Source organism: Podarcis filfolensis, assembly GCF_964270895.1.
Source record: "Podarcis filfolensis genome assembly, chromosome: 5".
NCBI classification, from domain to species: Eukaryota; Metazoa; Chordata; class Lepidosauria; order Squamata; family Lacertidae; genus Podarcis; species Podarcis filfolensis.
This window is the reverse complement of record NC_139608.1, coordinates 85,263,189-85,276,709: the sequence shown is the minus strand read 5'-3', so window position 1 is coordinate 85,276,709 and position 13,521 is coordinate 85,263,189. Positions and strand designations below refer to the sequence as shown.

At 44.2% G+C, this 13,521-nt stretch overlaps 2 protein-coding genes across 14 annotated transcripts in view; one reads left to right on the top strand and one right to left on the bottom strand.

Moving 5' to 3' along the window:
• ZSWIM8 (zinc finger SWIM-type containing 8) overlaps window positions 1-4,489 on the top strand; it is a 61,408-nt gene extending 56,919 nt beyond the window's left edge. For all 8 annotated transcript variants that reach the window (XM_083615488.1, XM_083615489.1, XM_083615487.1 and 5 more), the window contains 3 exons: window positions 1,615-1,734; window positions 2,712-2,890; window positions 3,459-4,489. In XM_083615488.1, coding sequence (XP_083471614.1) covers window positions 1,615-1,734; window positions 2,712-2,890; window positions 3,459-3,662 — 503 coding nt within the window. In that variant the 3' untranslated portion in view covers window positions 3,663-4,489. The remainder of the gene's footprint in view (window positions 1-1,614; window positions 1,735-2,711; window positions 2,891-3,458) is intronic.
• A 2,109-nt stretch (window positions 4,490-6,598) lies between these two features.
• The window catches only part of NDST2 (N-deacetylase and N-sulfotransferase 2), a 102,393-nt gene continuing 95,470 nt past the window's right edge, over window positions 6,599-13,521 (bottom strand). For 5 of the 6 annotated variants that reach the window (XM_083615573.1, XM_083615570.1, XM_083615572.1 and 2 more), the window contains 6 exons: window positions 12,433-12,556; window positions 11,473-11,647; window positions 11,074-11,244; window positions 10,046-10,155; window positions 8,205-8,307; window positions 6,599-8,106 (listed from right to left, as the gene is read on the bottom strand). In XM_083615573.1, coding sequence (XP_083471699.1) covers window positions 7,981-8,106; window positions 8,205-8,307; window positions 10,046-10,155; window positions 11,074-11,244; window positions 11,473-11,647; window positions 12,433-12,556 — 809 coding nt within the window. In that variant the 3' untranslated portion in view covers window positions 6,599-7,980. Of the gene's footprint in view, window positions 8,107-8,204; window positions 8,308-10,045; window positions 10,793-10,836; window positions 11,245-11,472; window positions 11,648-12,432; window positions 12,557-13,521 lie in introns of all 6 variants that reach the window. The other variant, XR_014548619.1, reaches the window with a different exon arrangement.

The window sequence follows — 13,521 nt, the reverse complement described above, 5'->3', positions numbered from 1 at the left end:
ACTGTGTTCTGAGGGTGGAGATCCAAAACAGCCTATGTGGTGTTATTTTGGGGCACTGAACAAAATAAAATGTACACTGTCATATAAAATGGGGATTGGAGGAGGAATAAAGTTCCTAGTGGCTATTAGAAGGTGAATGGATGCGAAGAGTTTGCATGTTTCAGTGATTTCTGTAAAGCTGTCTCTTTTTGCAAAAATAAAAATTTAAACACAAATAAACCAACCAACGATACTTCCTTTTTCATCTCCGCCTACTGCAGTCAAATAAAATCATAGTAATTACAGGAAAAGGAATTGATCACTGCATATTTATATGGAACAAAGAATGTTAATTGGGGGACTCGGTCACTTATTTCTAAATTTTACTATGTTAACACAGCCTTCTGGGCTATCTTGATTATTCTTCAACCTTAACCAAGTTTCCCTCCTAAGTAGACTATACAGACACCTGTAGGGTTCTTGGAGTGTGAAGAAGGAGACACACAATGAAATGGAAAGGGAGCAGGGTGAAGATCCGTCATGTGTTCCCTCAATGCTGTTCAAAGCCTCCGCTTGTCAAGGCTCACAAGCACTGCACAGTTTGCTTTCTATCTCTAGCACATAATCTCCTAAAGTGGAGTTTGAAAGGGAGTCCAGCTGGGGTAGAGCTTGTTGCTCTCTGCCCTTTGCTTTGAAGGGAAGGTGAAGGCATGCCTTCCAGTCCTGGCTTTGGGCTGACATCCAAATCCTTGGGGCATAAGATGGGCATATCTGGGATGGAGCAAGTTGTTATCCTTTACCATTTAACACTGTGGTAAAATGTACTAGTCTAGGAAGTATCCCCCAGGTAGGTGTGCTTGTAAGATGTCCAGAATTTGGGGTCAGCCTGAAATGTTCTGGCTTTCCCTGGTCACAGTGTATCCCTATACTACTCTGGCCTAGGTTTGTATTTACTTGCAGTTGGATTCCCAGTTGGCCGTATTGAAATTGATTGCCAGTGGGAACCTGGGCATTTTCAAAACTCCTTATATATGGAGAATCCAGACTGTCCTGAGTTGCTCTCCATATTGTGGTTGGTGTCCTTATCCATTCTATGGCAGAATGATGTAGAGGAGGGGTTTGTGTCACTGGAGTCCCCTTGGAAATATTGTCTCCCTGTTTTGGCTGTTGTCACAAATATGAAAGAGTACAGGAGCAGAGGGGGAAGCCTAACACAGACCTGTTCAGAGAGTGTTGTTTTGCATAGGAACTGAGGGCATAACTGAATGGTGAATGTTTATGTCTGTGTTTAAACAAAACAAAAAATGAAAAAAAAAAGTCCTGCTGGCTTTCTATTTGTTTTTTTTAAAGCTGCTTTTGAAAGAGCAGAGGAAGATGTATATTTATGCTTCCCCCCACTCGCTGCTTCTCACCTCCAGATCGTTCTGCAAGCGTCTTCTCCCAAATCCACAGGGATTACAAATGTTGTCAACCTTTTTACCACCTTGCAAAGATAAGCAGAGACACCATTTGGCATAATTGCCATCTCCTAGGTCATTTCTGTGAAATGGTTGCGAATGGGTGGGCACTTCTCCTCTTAAGTTTTGTGGGGCTTAACTTGGTTGTCTGAAATTTTGAATTTGCACTTCCCTGCAGGAATGTTGGCACTGGAGATGCTTGGCCGCAGAGCTCACAATGACCACCCCAACAACTTCTCACGCAGCCCACCCTATACAGAAGATGTGAAATGGCTCCTGGGATTAGCTGCCAAATTAGGTAAGGCCCAAGGCAGAAAAACACTTGTTTTTCTGTGAGTAAAGGTTCACTTAGTCCCAAGGCAACATTTTCCGCCAAGCTCTTCTGCTTTTTGTGTATCTTCATCTGATTGCCCATACTGTAGCAGTGGCATTGATTCTAGAACTGGATAAAATGTGGAAAATAAAATTAATTTGCAAAGAGAGACCACAGTAAATATTGTCGCTTCTGATCCATAACAGAAGACTATCGCATGGAGATGTAAATGACACCAAAACTGAGCAGCTTAAAGGGGTTTTTTAGGCACTGCAGGGATGGCTAACCTTTTTTGGGCCAAGGACTGCATTGACCCGTGGTCAGCTGTATGGGGGTCCCATACCATAGTAGGTGTGGCCTATGGTCTGGGACCCCCATAAAAGTGGCTACAAGTAACCCCCCTCTTTTTAAAAAAAAGGGGGGATATTTGATGGGCCATAAAAACATTCCGGCATCACAGCAGGTAACTTCAGGAACTACAAATAATTCTATTTTAAAAACAGAAAAATTGCCGGACTGGGGTGTTTTTTTAAGAAAACAAAACAACTCTTGGCATCATGATATCAGAGTGAGAGACCTGGAGGAGCAGCAGAACATAAAAATACATAGGGGTGGGGAAACAAAAAAAAAAAACCCACACCTTTGGGCGTGTGGATAAGGCCCATGCATTAGTCCAAGTGTAATTTAGAAATTTGCTAAGTTCTATAAAAAGAAAAGCAGTGTTTGTGGATTACTCTTGTATTAGCTAGATTCCTCAATACAGTTTTAATTGCTGGTAAGTGAAGAGTAAGCAAGGTTGGCAGATTCTCCCCTGCCTGATGTGTGCTCTGGCTCATTGCAGCTGATTTGTAGATGCTGTGCTCTGCCCCTTGCTAAGGAGGAGAAGTAGTTGTCCTCTTGGTTTTTCAGTATGCCTTGCCTGTTCTTCCTACTCAACTGCATCCACCTTTGTTTTTCTGCAGGTGTCAACTATGTGCATCAATTCTGTCTTGGTGCAGCCAAGGGGGTTCTGAGCCCTTTTGTGTTGCAAGAGATCATCATGGAATCCCTGCAGAGGCTCAATCCTGCCCATGTCCACAATCACCTGCGCACACCAGCCTTCCACCAGTTGGTACAGAGGTGCCAGCAGGCATACATACAGGTATGTATGCCCCTTCCTTTCCATTGGGTCAAGCTTGCTTCACCTAGGTGCTCCTTGCAGCTCCAGAAAGCATAGCCACACCATCAGTTAAATACCTGCCTGGATAACGTGAAGGCTGTTAAGTCAAAGCACTTGTAGGTTAATAGTAGGTGAATAACCTCCTAATGCCCCTTAAAGGCTGGCAGAATGAGATTCTTCATCTCTCATTTAGTGTATGTGTTGAGAAAACTGAGAATTAAGTCCTTATTACAGTATTGCTTGACTGTCTAGATGGCCTTTTGTTTTGTTGTGTTGATCCTGGGCCTCAAAGTCTGCTTGCCATCCCTCCTTTGGGAGAATAAGAGCCAGTGTAGGGCAGAGCTTAAAAGCTGAACCTTGACTCTTGAGTCAACGTTGTTGAGGGATCTTGGGCCAGCCTGTCCCTTCCTCCACAACCTACCTATTATGTAAGCCATTTCTGCCACCACAGCAGCAAAAGGGGAAGAGTGTGATCAGGTAGAACATGGAAAATGCATTATTACCTTGGAGGCTGTATCTGAACATCATTTCCCCCTTGTGTCCCCTAAAGTACATCCACCACCGGCTGATCCACCTCACTCCGGCAGACTACGATGACTTTGTGAATGCCATTCGCAGCGCCAGAAGCGCCTTCTGCCTGACCCCTATGGGCATGATGCAATTCAATGACATCCTTCAGAACCTGAAGCGCAGCAAGCAGACTAAGGATTTGTGGCAAAGGGTCTCTTTGGAAATGACCACCTTTTCACCATGACGGCTTGGGGGTGGCTTCTTTTAGCTAGAGTTCTGTTCGTGGCACCCTTCCATACCGGATCTTTTTTTTTTTTAGCTGTTGGAAACCACTGATTTGATGTATTTATACCAAGGCATTCCTCTTTGTGCAACTGTGACTGTGCTCCACTTCCCTTGTTTTCTTCTCCCCAGCAGGTGGAGTCAAGAAAGTAGTTTTGCAAGTGCAAGGAAGTACGTGGGTGTGTATGAGAGTGTTTTCTGTGTGAGAGTTGCGGGGGTTGGGGGGGGAGAGGGAGAGTTGTCCGGCTGGCTGATACTTGGCCAGTGCTTTCAGCCCCCTTCCTGTGCAGTTTTCTAAATGAGGGTGTGTGTGTGTGCGTGTGTGCCTGCATGTTAAGGGCGTAGGGTGGAGCCTGTCCTTTATAATATTTATTTTAGCATTTATAAATATGTATACTACTTTCTATAAGGTTCTAAAAATTTCATTCATCATAGGGCCAGAAGAGTTTTCTTTTTGCGCATCCTGGGCTCCTCCGTCACCATTCCGCCTGCAGCAGCTACCCAGAGGAGCTCAGGTTGAAGTGGAAAGAGCTCCGTCAGCCAGCACTGCCTACATGTTTGGATGGGCAAAAGGCCCCAGAACAGTGTTGAGCTGGCTACTGCAGTCTCTTTGCTGCTTGGACTGTGGCCCCAAAGAGTTTCTGTCATCAGGCTTTGTAGGATGTTCCAACCATGGTGGTTCTGAGTTGTACAGTCATGTTACTTTGGCTGGGATGTTAGCTCTCCTGTAATCAATTTCTTATTCCTTGTTTCAGTTTCCTGATTAAAACACTCATTTTCTTAGACTGATTCTCTTCTCCATCCTTCTGTTAATCATGCTGAGGATGCGATAAAACACGGAACTTTAAGACTGCCTGCAGCAGGAGGTTGTTACCTTGTAACACGAATGGTCTTTGACGTACACCAGAATTTCATTGCGATTCTGCTCACCATGCTAACACACAGTACTAGGCAATGAGCTAACCTGGTTAGAAAAAGGCAGGTCATCCGAGGCAGGTTAGAATGTGAAGAAGGGGGTTTGGGCTTTCTTGCTCCTAAACACAGATGGATTATTCCTGACATTGTCCTTTCCTTTCCTGTTTTGATTGTTCTTTACCTCTTTGCAATTTACCTTGTTAAGTTGTTTGGGGGCATTTCTAACACAGGCATGCTCACAAAATTCTAGGTTGTTTACTGACAGCTTCCCTCTCTGGTAGTTCTGATTCTTCCTTTCACTATTAGTAGCTTTGATACTGTTATCTACTAATTTTTCAAGTAAAGAAGTTCAGCTACTGGCCCTTAAGGCAAGGAGAAGATAGTATTATTCTCCCCCCCCCCCAAAAAAAAACCCCTGGTGTGGCGTTGCATACTTCCTAGTCTTACACTATAAAGGAGGCTGTTTTTACTGATAGGTTATGAGAAATAATTGTATTTTTGTAACAGCAACACTTCTAGGAGATACTGTGTATGCTAGCTGGATCCACTGACTTATGGTTTATCAAGAAGCCCTAGGTTTTTGTCACTTGTATCTGGCATTGTGCTTTCCACCCCCACCCCCCCCCCCCAAAAAAAAATGATGGTTCTGCTCTGGGTTTCTGTCCTCTAAGATCCTGGTGTTGGTATCTGCTAAAGATTTTTTCAAATATTTGTTTTGGCAGAGTTTGTGCTTCCAGTAAACAAGACTTCTACCCTTGGAAGCTGTCTTGCCTTTTTATAGTTTCCTTGGCCTTTGTTTGTTAACCGGCCCATTGAATGGGTTTGTATTTTTCGACACCTGTGCTGTGAATTCTGTTTGCAGTCCTGTTATGTGCTTTTAGGCAGATTCCTGCCAGTGTGGCTCTTTCGTCTCCCTTTCAGCCTTTTCCATTAATCCTCTTAATTTTTCAAAGTTTTCTCTCTCAAGATGAAATGTCAGACTTTCTTGGCATGTTTCAATTTAAGTTGGTTACTGTGAGTGGTTTGACAGTAGTTGCATCTATCACTTTCCATAGCATGTGCCCAGCCCGGTTTTAATACGCACCCACCTGTCTAAGTGTTTTTGTGCCTGTGATTATTATAAAAGCTAAATATGGGGCAGGTAAGGCAAGGGCATGCATAAAAGATTTCAGCTTTTCTTCTTTTGTTTGAGCACATTATTCATGGTGGATCATTAATATGTCATAGTCTCAACTGTTTTTTTGCGGCCCCTACTGTCTATTAAGTCCTTTATTTTGCTTCCTCCTATGAAATGTTGTGTTTCTTTGTGATTATAGACTGGACCCTTTTTGGAATTGTGCAGCCTTTCTCAGTGGTAGTGCTCTAAGTACAAGTGCAGCAATACTTCTCGGTTTTTGCAGTTTAACTTTTTTCCAGTTACAAATGAGTATATGTGTATGTTATCGGCAGCTAGCATATGCTCTCAATTAATAGATATAAACATTGGAGATATAACTTGATGTCGGTATCAACATCTTGCCATTGTAAACGACTGCTTCCTGAGGAAACTCGTTATCTGAACTTGGTGTGTTCAAATCCTTACAATCCTAATTAGCTGTCTTGAGAGAAGTGATATCTAACTGCCACAGGTGGTGGCTTTAATCAGGGCTTTTTTTTCAGCCAGAACCTCTCACGTGGGCGCCATTGCCATTCTAAGAGGAGGGAAATGTTGTTGGTGAGTTCCGCTTTTATTCATTTGCAGAAGCTAGTTGAAGTAGCAGGGGGTGCAGGGCAGGTTATCTGGCCACCTATTGTGTGAAAAGCCCAGTATGTTTTTTTGGCACATGCACAAGAGAGGTAAAATAGCCATGGGCCCCTTTTAGCCATCGTGGGGTCCAGGGCGATCTCTGCCATGCAGTGTTGAAGCAGCTGCTTTGTTTCCTTGTACGTTCATAGCTGGCTGTTGTGGAGGTGTGGTACAACCGAACACTAGTCACAGAGAAATAAAGTAAGTACATTTATTGACTCCAAATGCTACGTCTAACCTTTATTTAGACATTGTGCTCAGCTGCAAGAGCCAAGAATTTATCCTTATCATTCAATGTGAATGACATACATGAATCCAGTGCAGGAAGCACAGCACTTGCTTCTCTCTTCAGCCACAGGGTTTTTAGGTTTGTTGGTTCCATTTTTGATAGCACAACATTCCCCTCTGCATGGTGACACATTGGATGAAATATTATATAATCCATATTATATATTTACAAACAATGGAAAACTGACAATTAAAAATACACAATAACTAAGGCTCCATGTATAAGCTTGGCTGAAATCACGTTCCCCCTCTTGGAGTGGGCACACTGAGTTACCCGAGGGCTCTTCCTGCCCCAATCAGCTGCTATATATATCCCTCAGTGAGCCTGGCACTTGTTGTGAGCAGCTGCTGGACCACTCTACATAAGGCATGTTAGGAGGGATGGGCAGGAGTACTGTAGCTTGCCACTCACATAGTGGTTGTAATGAGGAAATGCTGAGATTAAAGAGTTGGCTGGAGACCCACGACCTGCAGAAGTTGAGGCAAAATGAGTGATTTGAACTGACAACACAGATTTGTAGTCGATCTCATTCAGCCTTGTTAAGATGAAAACGAATAGCCTATTTGAGATTGCTGAATCCCCTTTCCACCCCAGCTGAAAGTTAAGACTGTTCTGATTAGTTACAAGTGAACACTGTTTCTTTATAGTTCATGAATGAATGTGGCACCATTGTATTCCCCCCCCCTTTTTACATGACACAAGGGGGGAAATAGTAATCTCTCTCCCATGAGAACTTAACGCAAGTTTCTGCTGCCTTGCTGACCTTTTCCCTGCCCTCCTTCCCTTTCCGCTAGAATAGGGTTAATGAAATAACTAAGGCTGCAGTCAGATAAATGAAACTTGCTGTCCATTATTAGCAACATCACCCTACAACCACATAAGGGTACAATATTAAGACATTCACTTGCTAGCATCCTGAGTGTTTTGGATATAAATAGGGAATGTCCCAGTAGCCTACACAGTTGCATGCTTTTGTTTTTCTGTGGAGTCTACTCTGGGCTTTCTGGCACGGGGGAATTATAGCACAGAAGCATTCCTGTGTCAGCCACCCTAAATTTTTTAGATAGAGGGCCATGACCGCACAGTGGCTTGTGCCATTTTGTTCTCTGGGTATCTCTCCAATGTAACAAACCATTAATAGGTGAAAGTGCATGGTCTATAATCAGGCTAGCACACTTCCTGCTCCTGCCTCCAGTTTCCTTTCATAGAGAAGAGATGGCAGCAGTGTGTTTTTCCCCAGTGGCTCCCACATCCAGATGTTGGGCAGCACTGATGCCAGCACCCTTGACTTCAGCTCCAGCTAGAATTTTGCAGCTCCTCTCGGAGCCATGTAGGAAGGGGCTGTCCAAACTTGTTCATCAACTTGGATAGTTCAATGTTGTGCTCGCGATAGAAGTCTGCCAGGAACATGCGGGACTGCAACAGTTCCAAAGGGAGAGCAGAGTTAATGAAGGACCGCTCACGACCACCCCTCCCAATTACATTACTGAGATGAATCCCACTTGGTTACTCACTGAGGAATCCATGTCTGGATATTTTCTTCCTTTACTTTTCCCCAGGCACTTGGTCTTCCCTCCTTCCAGAACTTGACACCAAAATCCTTTTGCTTCATCAAACCTGAAAAAGGATGCCTGCTTTATATATCTGCACACTTGGGCTCTGAGTTGGAGAAGTCTGAAGGGCTAGGCTAATGGCTTTCCAATATTTTACTTGCTTTCTAGAGGAAAGGGGCTGAAAGCAGTTTCCACAAAAAGTAAAACAAAGATTAACTTTTAATTGTTGCTGCAATGCCTTGCTAATATTTCACAAGTGCTTGAGCACTCATGTTTCAAAATTTGCCAGAATAGTTTGGTGATCTGGTGCAGACCTAATGTTGGCTCCTTACAAAATCATAGGTTCCAAATTGGTAGCCACACTTGATATGTGTACCACACTGGTACAACGTTCCTCTTCCCTAGTTATTCACCATGGTTTTGTTACAAATGCACTAATGCAAACCAGATTCCCTCAGAACTAGTTTGCAAATGCATTTCTATCCATGGCTTAAGAGTAACTGGCTTACAAAAAGTGGCATGATTTGCATTAGTATATGGTGCAGGTTTATAATTGCGGAATCCTAATAATATTCATATGTGAACTGTGGCAAGAGGTTAAGTTAAACTGTTGTCTTGAGCTTCATAGGGGGTCTGATTTATCACCGACATCCAGCCAAATCCAACTCTGATGGTAGGGAGAGGTCAATAGCTATGGCTCGGAACTTTAAGCTTTAGGGCTTTGGTGGGTATTTACAGTGCAATCTAAGGCTGTGTGTATGTTGGCAGAGAATACAAATGCCTTATCTAGAGCCCTACTAGACTTGAGCTAGCAGCAGGCAGGCAAGGGCAAAGGAACATTTTTATTTTGCGTCCTTTCTTTCAGCTTTAAAATTTTTTCACATGGAAAACATTGGGAAGGAAAGATTTACTCATGCTCAGGAACATGACTAAATACCTCTCTGGTTTGGGAGCCTATTGTGGGACAGGAGGACTTTCAAATCCAAGATGCTACCTGGGGCAAACCCTTTTTGGCCCTACTGATATTGGAGGAGTTGGCGAGGGAAGCCCTGGCATTAGGTCTCTGTCTCTGGTGTCAGAAGGGTAGAATTCCAGGGCCTACACTAAGGCTGGGCAATGCCAGGTTTTCAACACTGCAATGTATCACCAGCCAAACATTGCGATCTGTCGATACGCCACAATTTTGAAATGGAGGAAGGAACAAGCTACCTTAGGCCCAGCCAGGGTAAAACTGCCACCGCTCTCCCTGAGGTGGTTTCACCCTGGTACCTCGGATGATGCAGTTTGTTCCCACCCCAAAGCCTCTCTGGCTTGTGAGCAACACATCGGGGCTTGCTCAAGCCAGAGGCTTTCTTTAAACCATTCTGCTGAAGAGAGCACGGCCACCCATGCCTCAGCGGAGCGGTTTAAAGAAGCTGAGGGAGGAACAAGCTGTATTGGCCTGTTGATGCAGCTTGCTCCTCCCTCTGCGGCATGAGGGGCAGAGCGCGATAGCAGTAAATCATGGGTGGGTGAAAACTGCCACTGCTCTTGAGTCCCGCTGGTAGCAGAGAGGCTCAGGAGCAGCGCTGGTTTTACCTGCGATATACTGCTTGGTGAAGCTGCCATCGTGCTCTGCCCCTCATACCAGTCCTGGGTGATGCACAGTGGTCTTCAAGGTGGCATACAAGAAAGTACAACTCGTAAAGCAAAAATACAGCAGCAGTAAATGGAAATGGAAACACTGCCAGCAGTCCAGATCATAGAGAAGGAAGCTGCTGGAGAATGGGGCCTCAAAACATTTACAGGCATGCAATCCTTACTTGAGTGCTTGGGTATAGTTGAAGAGTGGTGTAACCCCCAGAAACCTTTGGATGTTCTCCATGACAGATGCGGGGCTTTGTCTGAGTTCCTGCCCATCCACAACCAGAACCTGAATTGAAGGAGAAACAATGAAGGTTTCAGAATAAATCTAATCATGTTAAGGCTCCCCACCCCTATCTCAGTTACCTAAGTCACATACAATTACCAGACAATTCTCCTGCTCATTTTCTATTCCTGGAAGGGGTGGCATAAGTGAGTGGAATTTCTTTAACATACATTTACTACGACTGCAGCAATCAACAAATAGATCTTGCATTTTCAGGCATTTGCCTGAAGTCACGAGGGTTAAAAGTGAGTAGCTGATAAAGGTGAATGTGCAAGCCCTGCCCAACCTTCATGCATTGAATGCAAAGGTCAAAAGGAGGCCTTTACACACTTTCCACTGAAATTGCTTTAGAAGCCTCCATGGGCTCAGAAATGCTAAAGGCAGGGTCCCCAGTGCTGTGGAGTCTTCCAAGCATGTTCAGTGGAACTTACTTAACACCCACCTTTAAACCTTCACAATCGATACACAAATACCTGAGGGGAGCCAGTGTACTGGGGAATAGTGCATGCAGAGTTTGTGTATGTGCTCCCGCTTCACTACAGACTTTTAGCCCATATAAATTCAGGCAAGCATCTGGAGCATCCTTGGTGGCTAACATAGAAAGCCAAAAGGCACAGTAGATTGTTTTAGTTTCCTTACACTATGAATTCTAATGCCTGAAGTTCTACCTTGTAAGTTTTAAACAACTGAGTTGACTCGAATATGCTTTTTATAAAAATCCTGTAATCTCATTTTTGTGAGACCAACACAGCTACAAGATCCAGGTTTACCTGTTGTGCAGGTGAATGCTAATTATACTCATTAAGAGTGGGAAAAAAGCAAACATATAAAGGTTTATGAAAGCATATAAAAGTGCCCCTTCAAAATAACACCTGCATTGCACAACAATGTGATTATCAACACATCCGAAGGCTGCTGTACCTGTCCAGAAGGATAATACATCAACCACCTCTCCAGATGAGTGGAATACAATCCAGGATTCAGACAGCGGTTCTGCAGGTTGTGCAACTCCTGAGGGGCTTGGGGCCCAGCAGAAATGATCTGGTAGAAAGTGTAGTTGAGTGCCACAGGGTCGTTGTGAGCACGCTGGTGCTACAAGCAGGTAACCGGGGGGGGGGGGGGGGGAGGGGAGGAGAGAGAGAGAGAGAGAGAGAGAGAGAGAGAAGAGAGAGGAGTTAATTAGCAGCGTACTGCTCTTTCTAGTGTACGAGGCAGCATATCTATATACTACATGCACCATCACATGTAGTGATGTGCCCCACCAGCTGGGTCCTGCACATACTCCTGCTGTGATGCCAGAAGGAGTTATTAAGGAATTACCTGATACCAGGAGTATGCTCTGTCAGCTGGGTTGATCAGGATGGCAATTATTTTGGCCCGTGGAAGGAGAGCGGCACTCCGCCTGGGTACTACTTCGGTGTCAAAGTAATTGGCACTTTTCTCAAACATGAAATCTGTGCTGGCATTGGAGGGGATGGGAAAGAACTCCATGTACCTGTCATGTGAAGAAAACCGGGAGAGCATGAGAACAAGGCATGTGTAATAACGGTGATGGGCGTGACACAATGGGAACATAGGGGAGAGGCTAGTAGCTCCTAGCATTTTGCTCTGCCACAGGGGAACATGAAGGAAATGATAGCTTCAGACACGAATGAAAGAGAATGAAGACAAGGACAGTATTCTGCTAACGCAACTCGCACTCTCAACTCCAGTCCCAGTGATTGGTAGTGTTGCATGGGCATCAGTCTCAATATGACACACCTAGGGCACACATCACAGTGGCAGGAACAAGTTAAGAGGATGAATTCCCTCTGCCCTCCTTCATGCAGTAATCTTATATATTTGTTAAGTCATTCAGAATAATCAAGCCCTGAACCATCATGGTAGACTCAAACTGAGGCTGAAGCCAGGGTCTGCCTCATGACCAGACAAGCACTGCCCATTGTGTTGAAGGCCACGGCAACTACAGTTTGATTTAACTGAGCTGCAACAAAGGCGGCCGTAAGACCAGCCAAATAGGCCACTGTTCACCAATGTTACCATACCATTTGCTTCAAATCTCTATTTAAAGGTTGACTGAACTCAAAAATTAATGCAGGTTAACATACACAACATTAGGAGGCAAAGCAAACCATGCCAACGGCAACCAAGTTGACCGAAACCTGCACAAATCATAATTTGTAATTTCACTGAATGCCTAATCCGACAATCAAAATCCCGCTGAAAGTTTGTGGGACACAGCAAGGGCAAATCGGTGAGCACATGAGTCAACACACTTACCAGTCAATTCCTTTGTGATAGTTGAGTCCATTAAAGAACTGGATCTCTTCATAGGTGGAGGGGCTTGGAAAGTTGCTGGTAACAGCTGGGTGCATGGATAGGAAGAAATGCACAGCTGTCGTACCTGAAACAACACAGTGGAAACAAAACTTGTGAGGGATTTGTCTGGGAGCAACAAGGTCTGAAACATAAGCTGGTACTAGCACGACTGCTACCAACAGCTCTTCATGATACACAGAATTGTTTGCCTTGGGCTAAAGCTGTTGCTCATATTGCTCAACCTGGTAAGGAAAGCCTCAAATATAACCACTATTCTCAGCCACTCTGGCAATTCCCATTGGACTAGGCAGGGCGTGAGCTTTGCTTCTTTCTGAAGCCAATCGCAATATAATTGATTAAAGTGGAAAGATCTGAAGCGTATGAAGCCACAAACTAGGCCCAAAATGCAAGAACTGTGCTCCTTCATGCTCCTTCCCTTATAGTCGCTTTTAACTGTCCTTGTTTCTATCTTTTTAAGTAAAGTATGATATAATGACCTTTTAATTACTAGTTTTTATCCCTTACCAGTTTTAAGTCTTATGTGTTCAGTTCGTCCATATGTTTTATCTTACGGTGGTCTATGACCAAAATAAAGTTTGAAACTGAAACGTTATCATGCAGTTCAGTTGCATAGGTCAGTAAGAACATCCTTTAAAACCTGACACAATCAAGCCTGTAGAGGGCACCACTATACCTTTCCTACACTCAAAGGCGTACTCGTTCTTGTTCTACATCTTATCTCAGCTCGCCAGTTCTGGAATTTAATATTAATTGGGTGGAACAGGCAACCCCGAGAAATTCAAGATGGCAATTTTGGCAATTGACAACTTGGAATTGCTTCCCCCCCACCACCTGACATTTCCCAGAAGACCTAAATCAGCTCCCCGCTAAGTTTTAAGGCAGCAACAGAGAACCTGCGTCTCTTGAACTGCTGTCGAACTACAACTCCCATCATGCCTGACTACTGGCTATGCTGCCCAGGACTCATGGGAATTGGAGTCTAAGAACACCTGGAAGACCACAGGTTCCCCCATCATGTTCCAACACAAA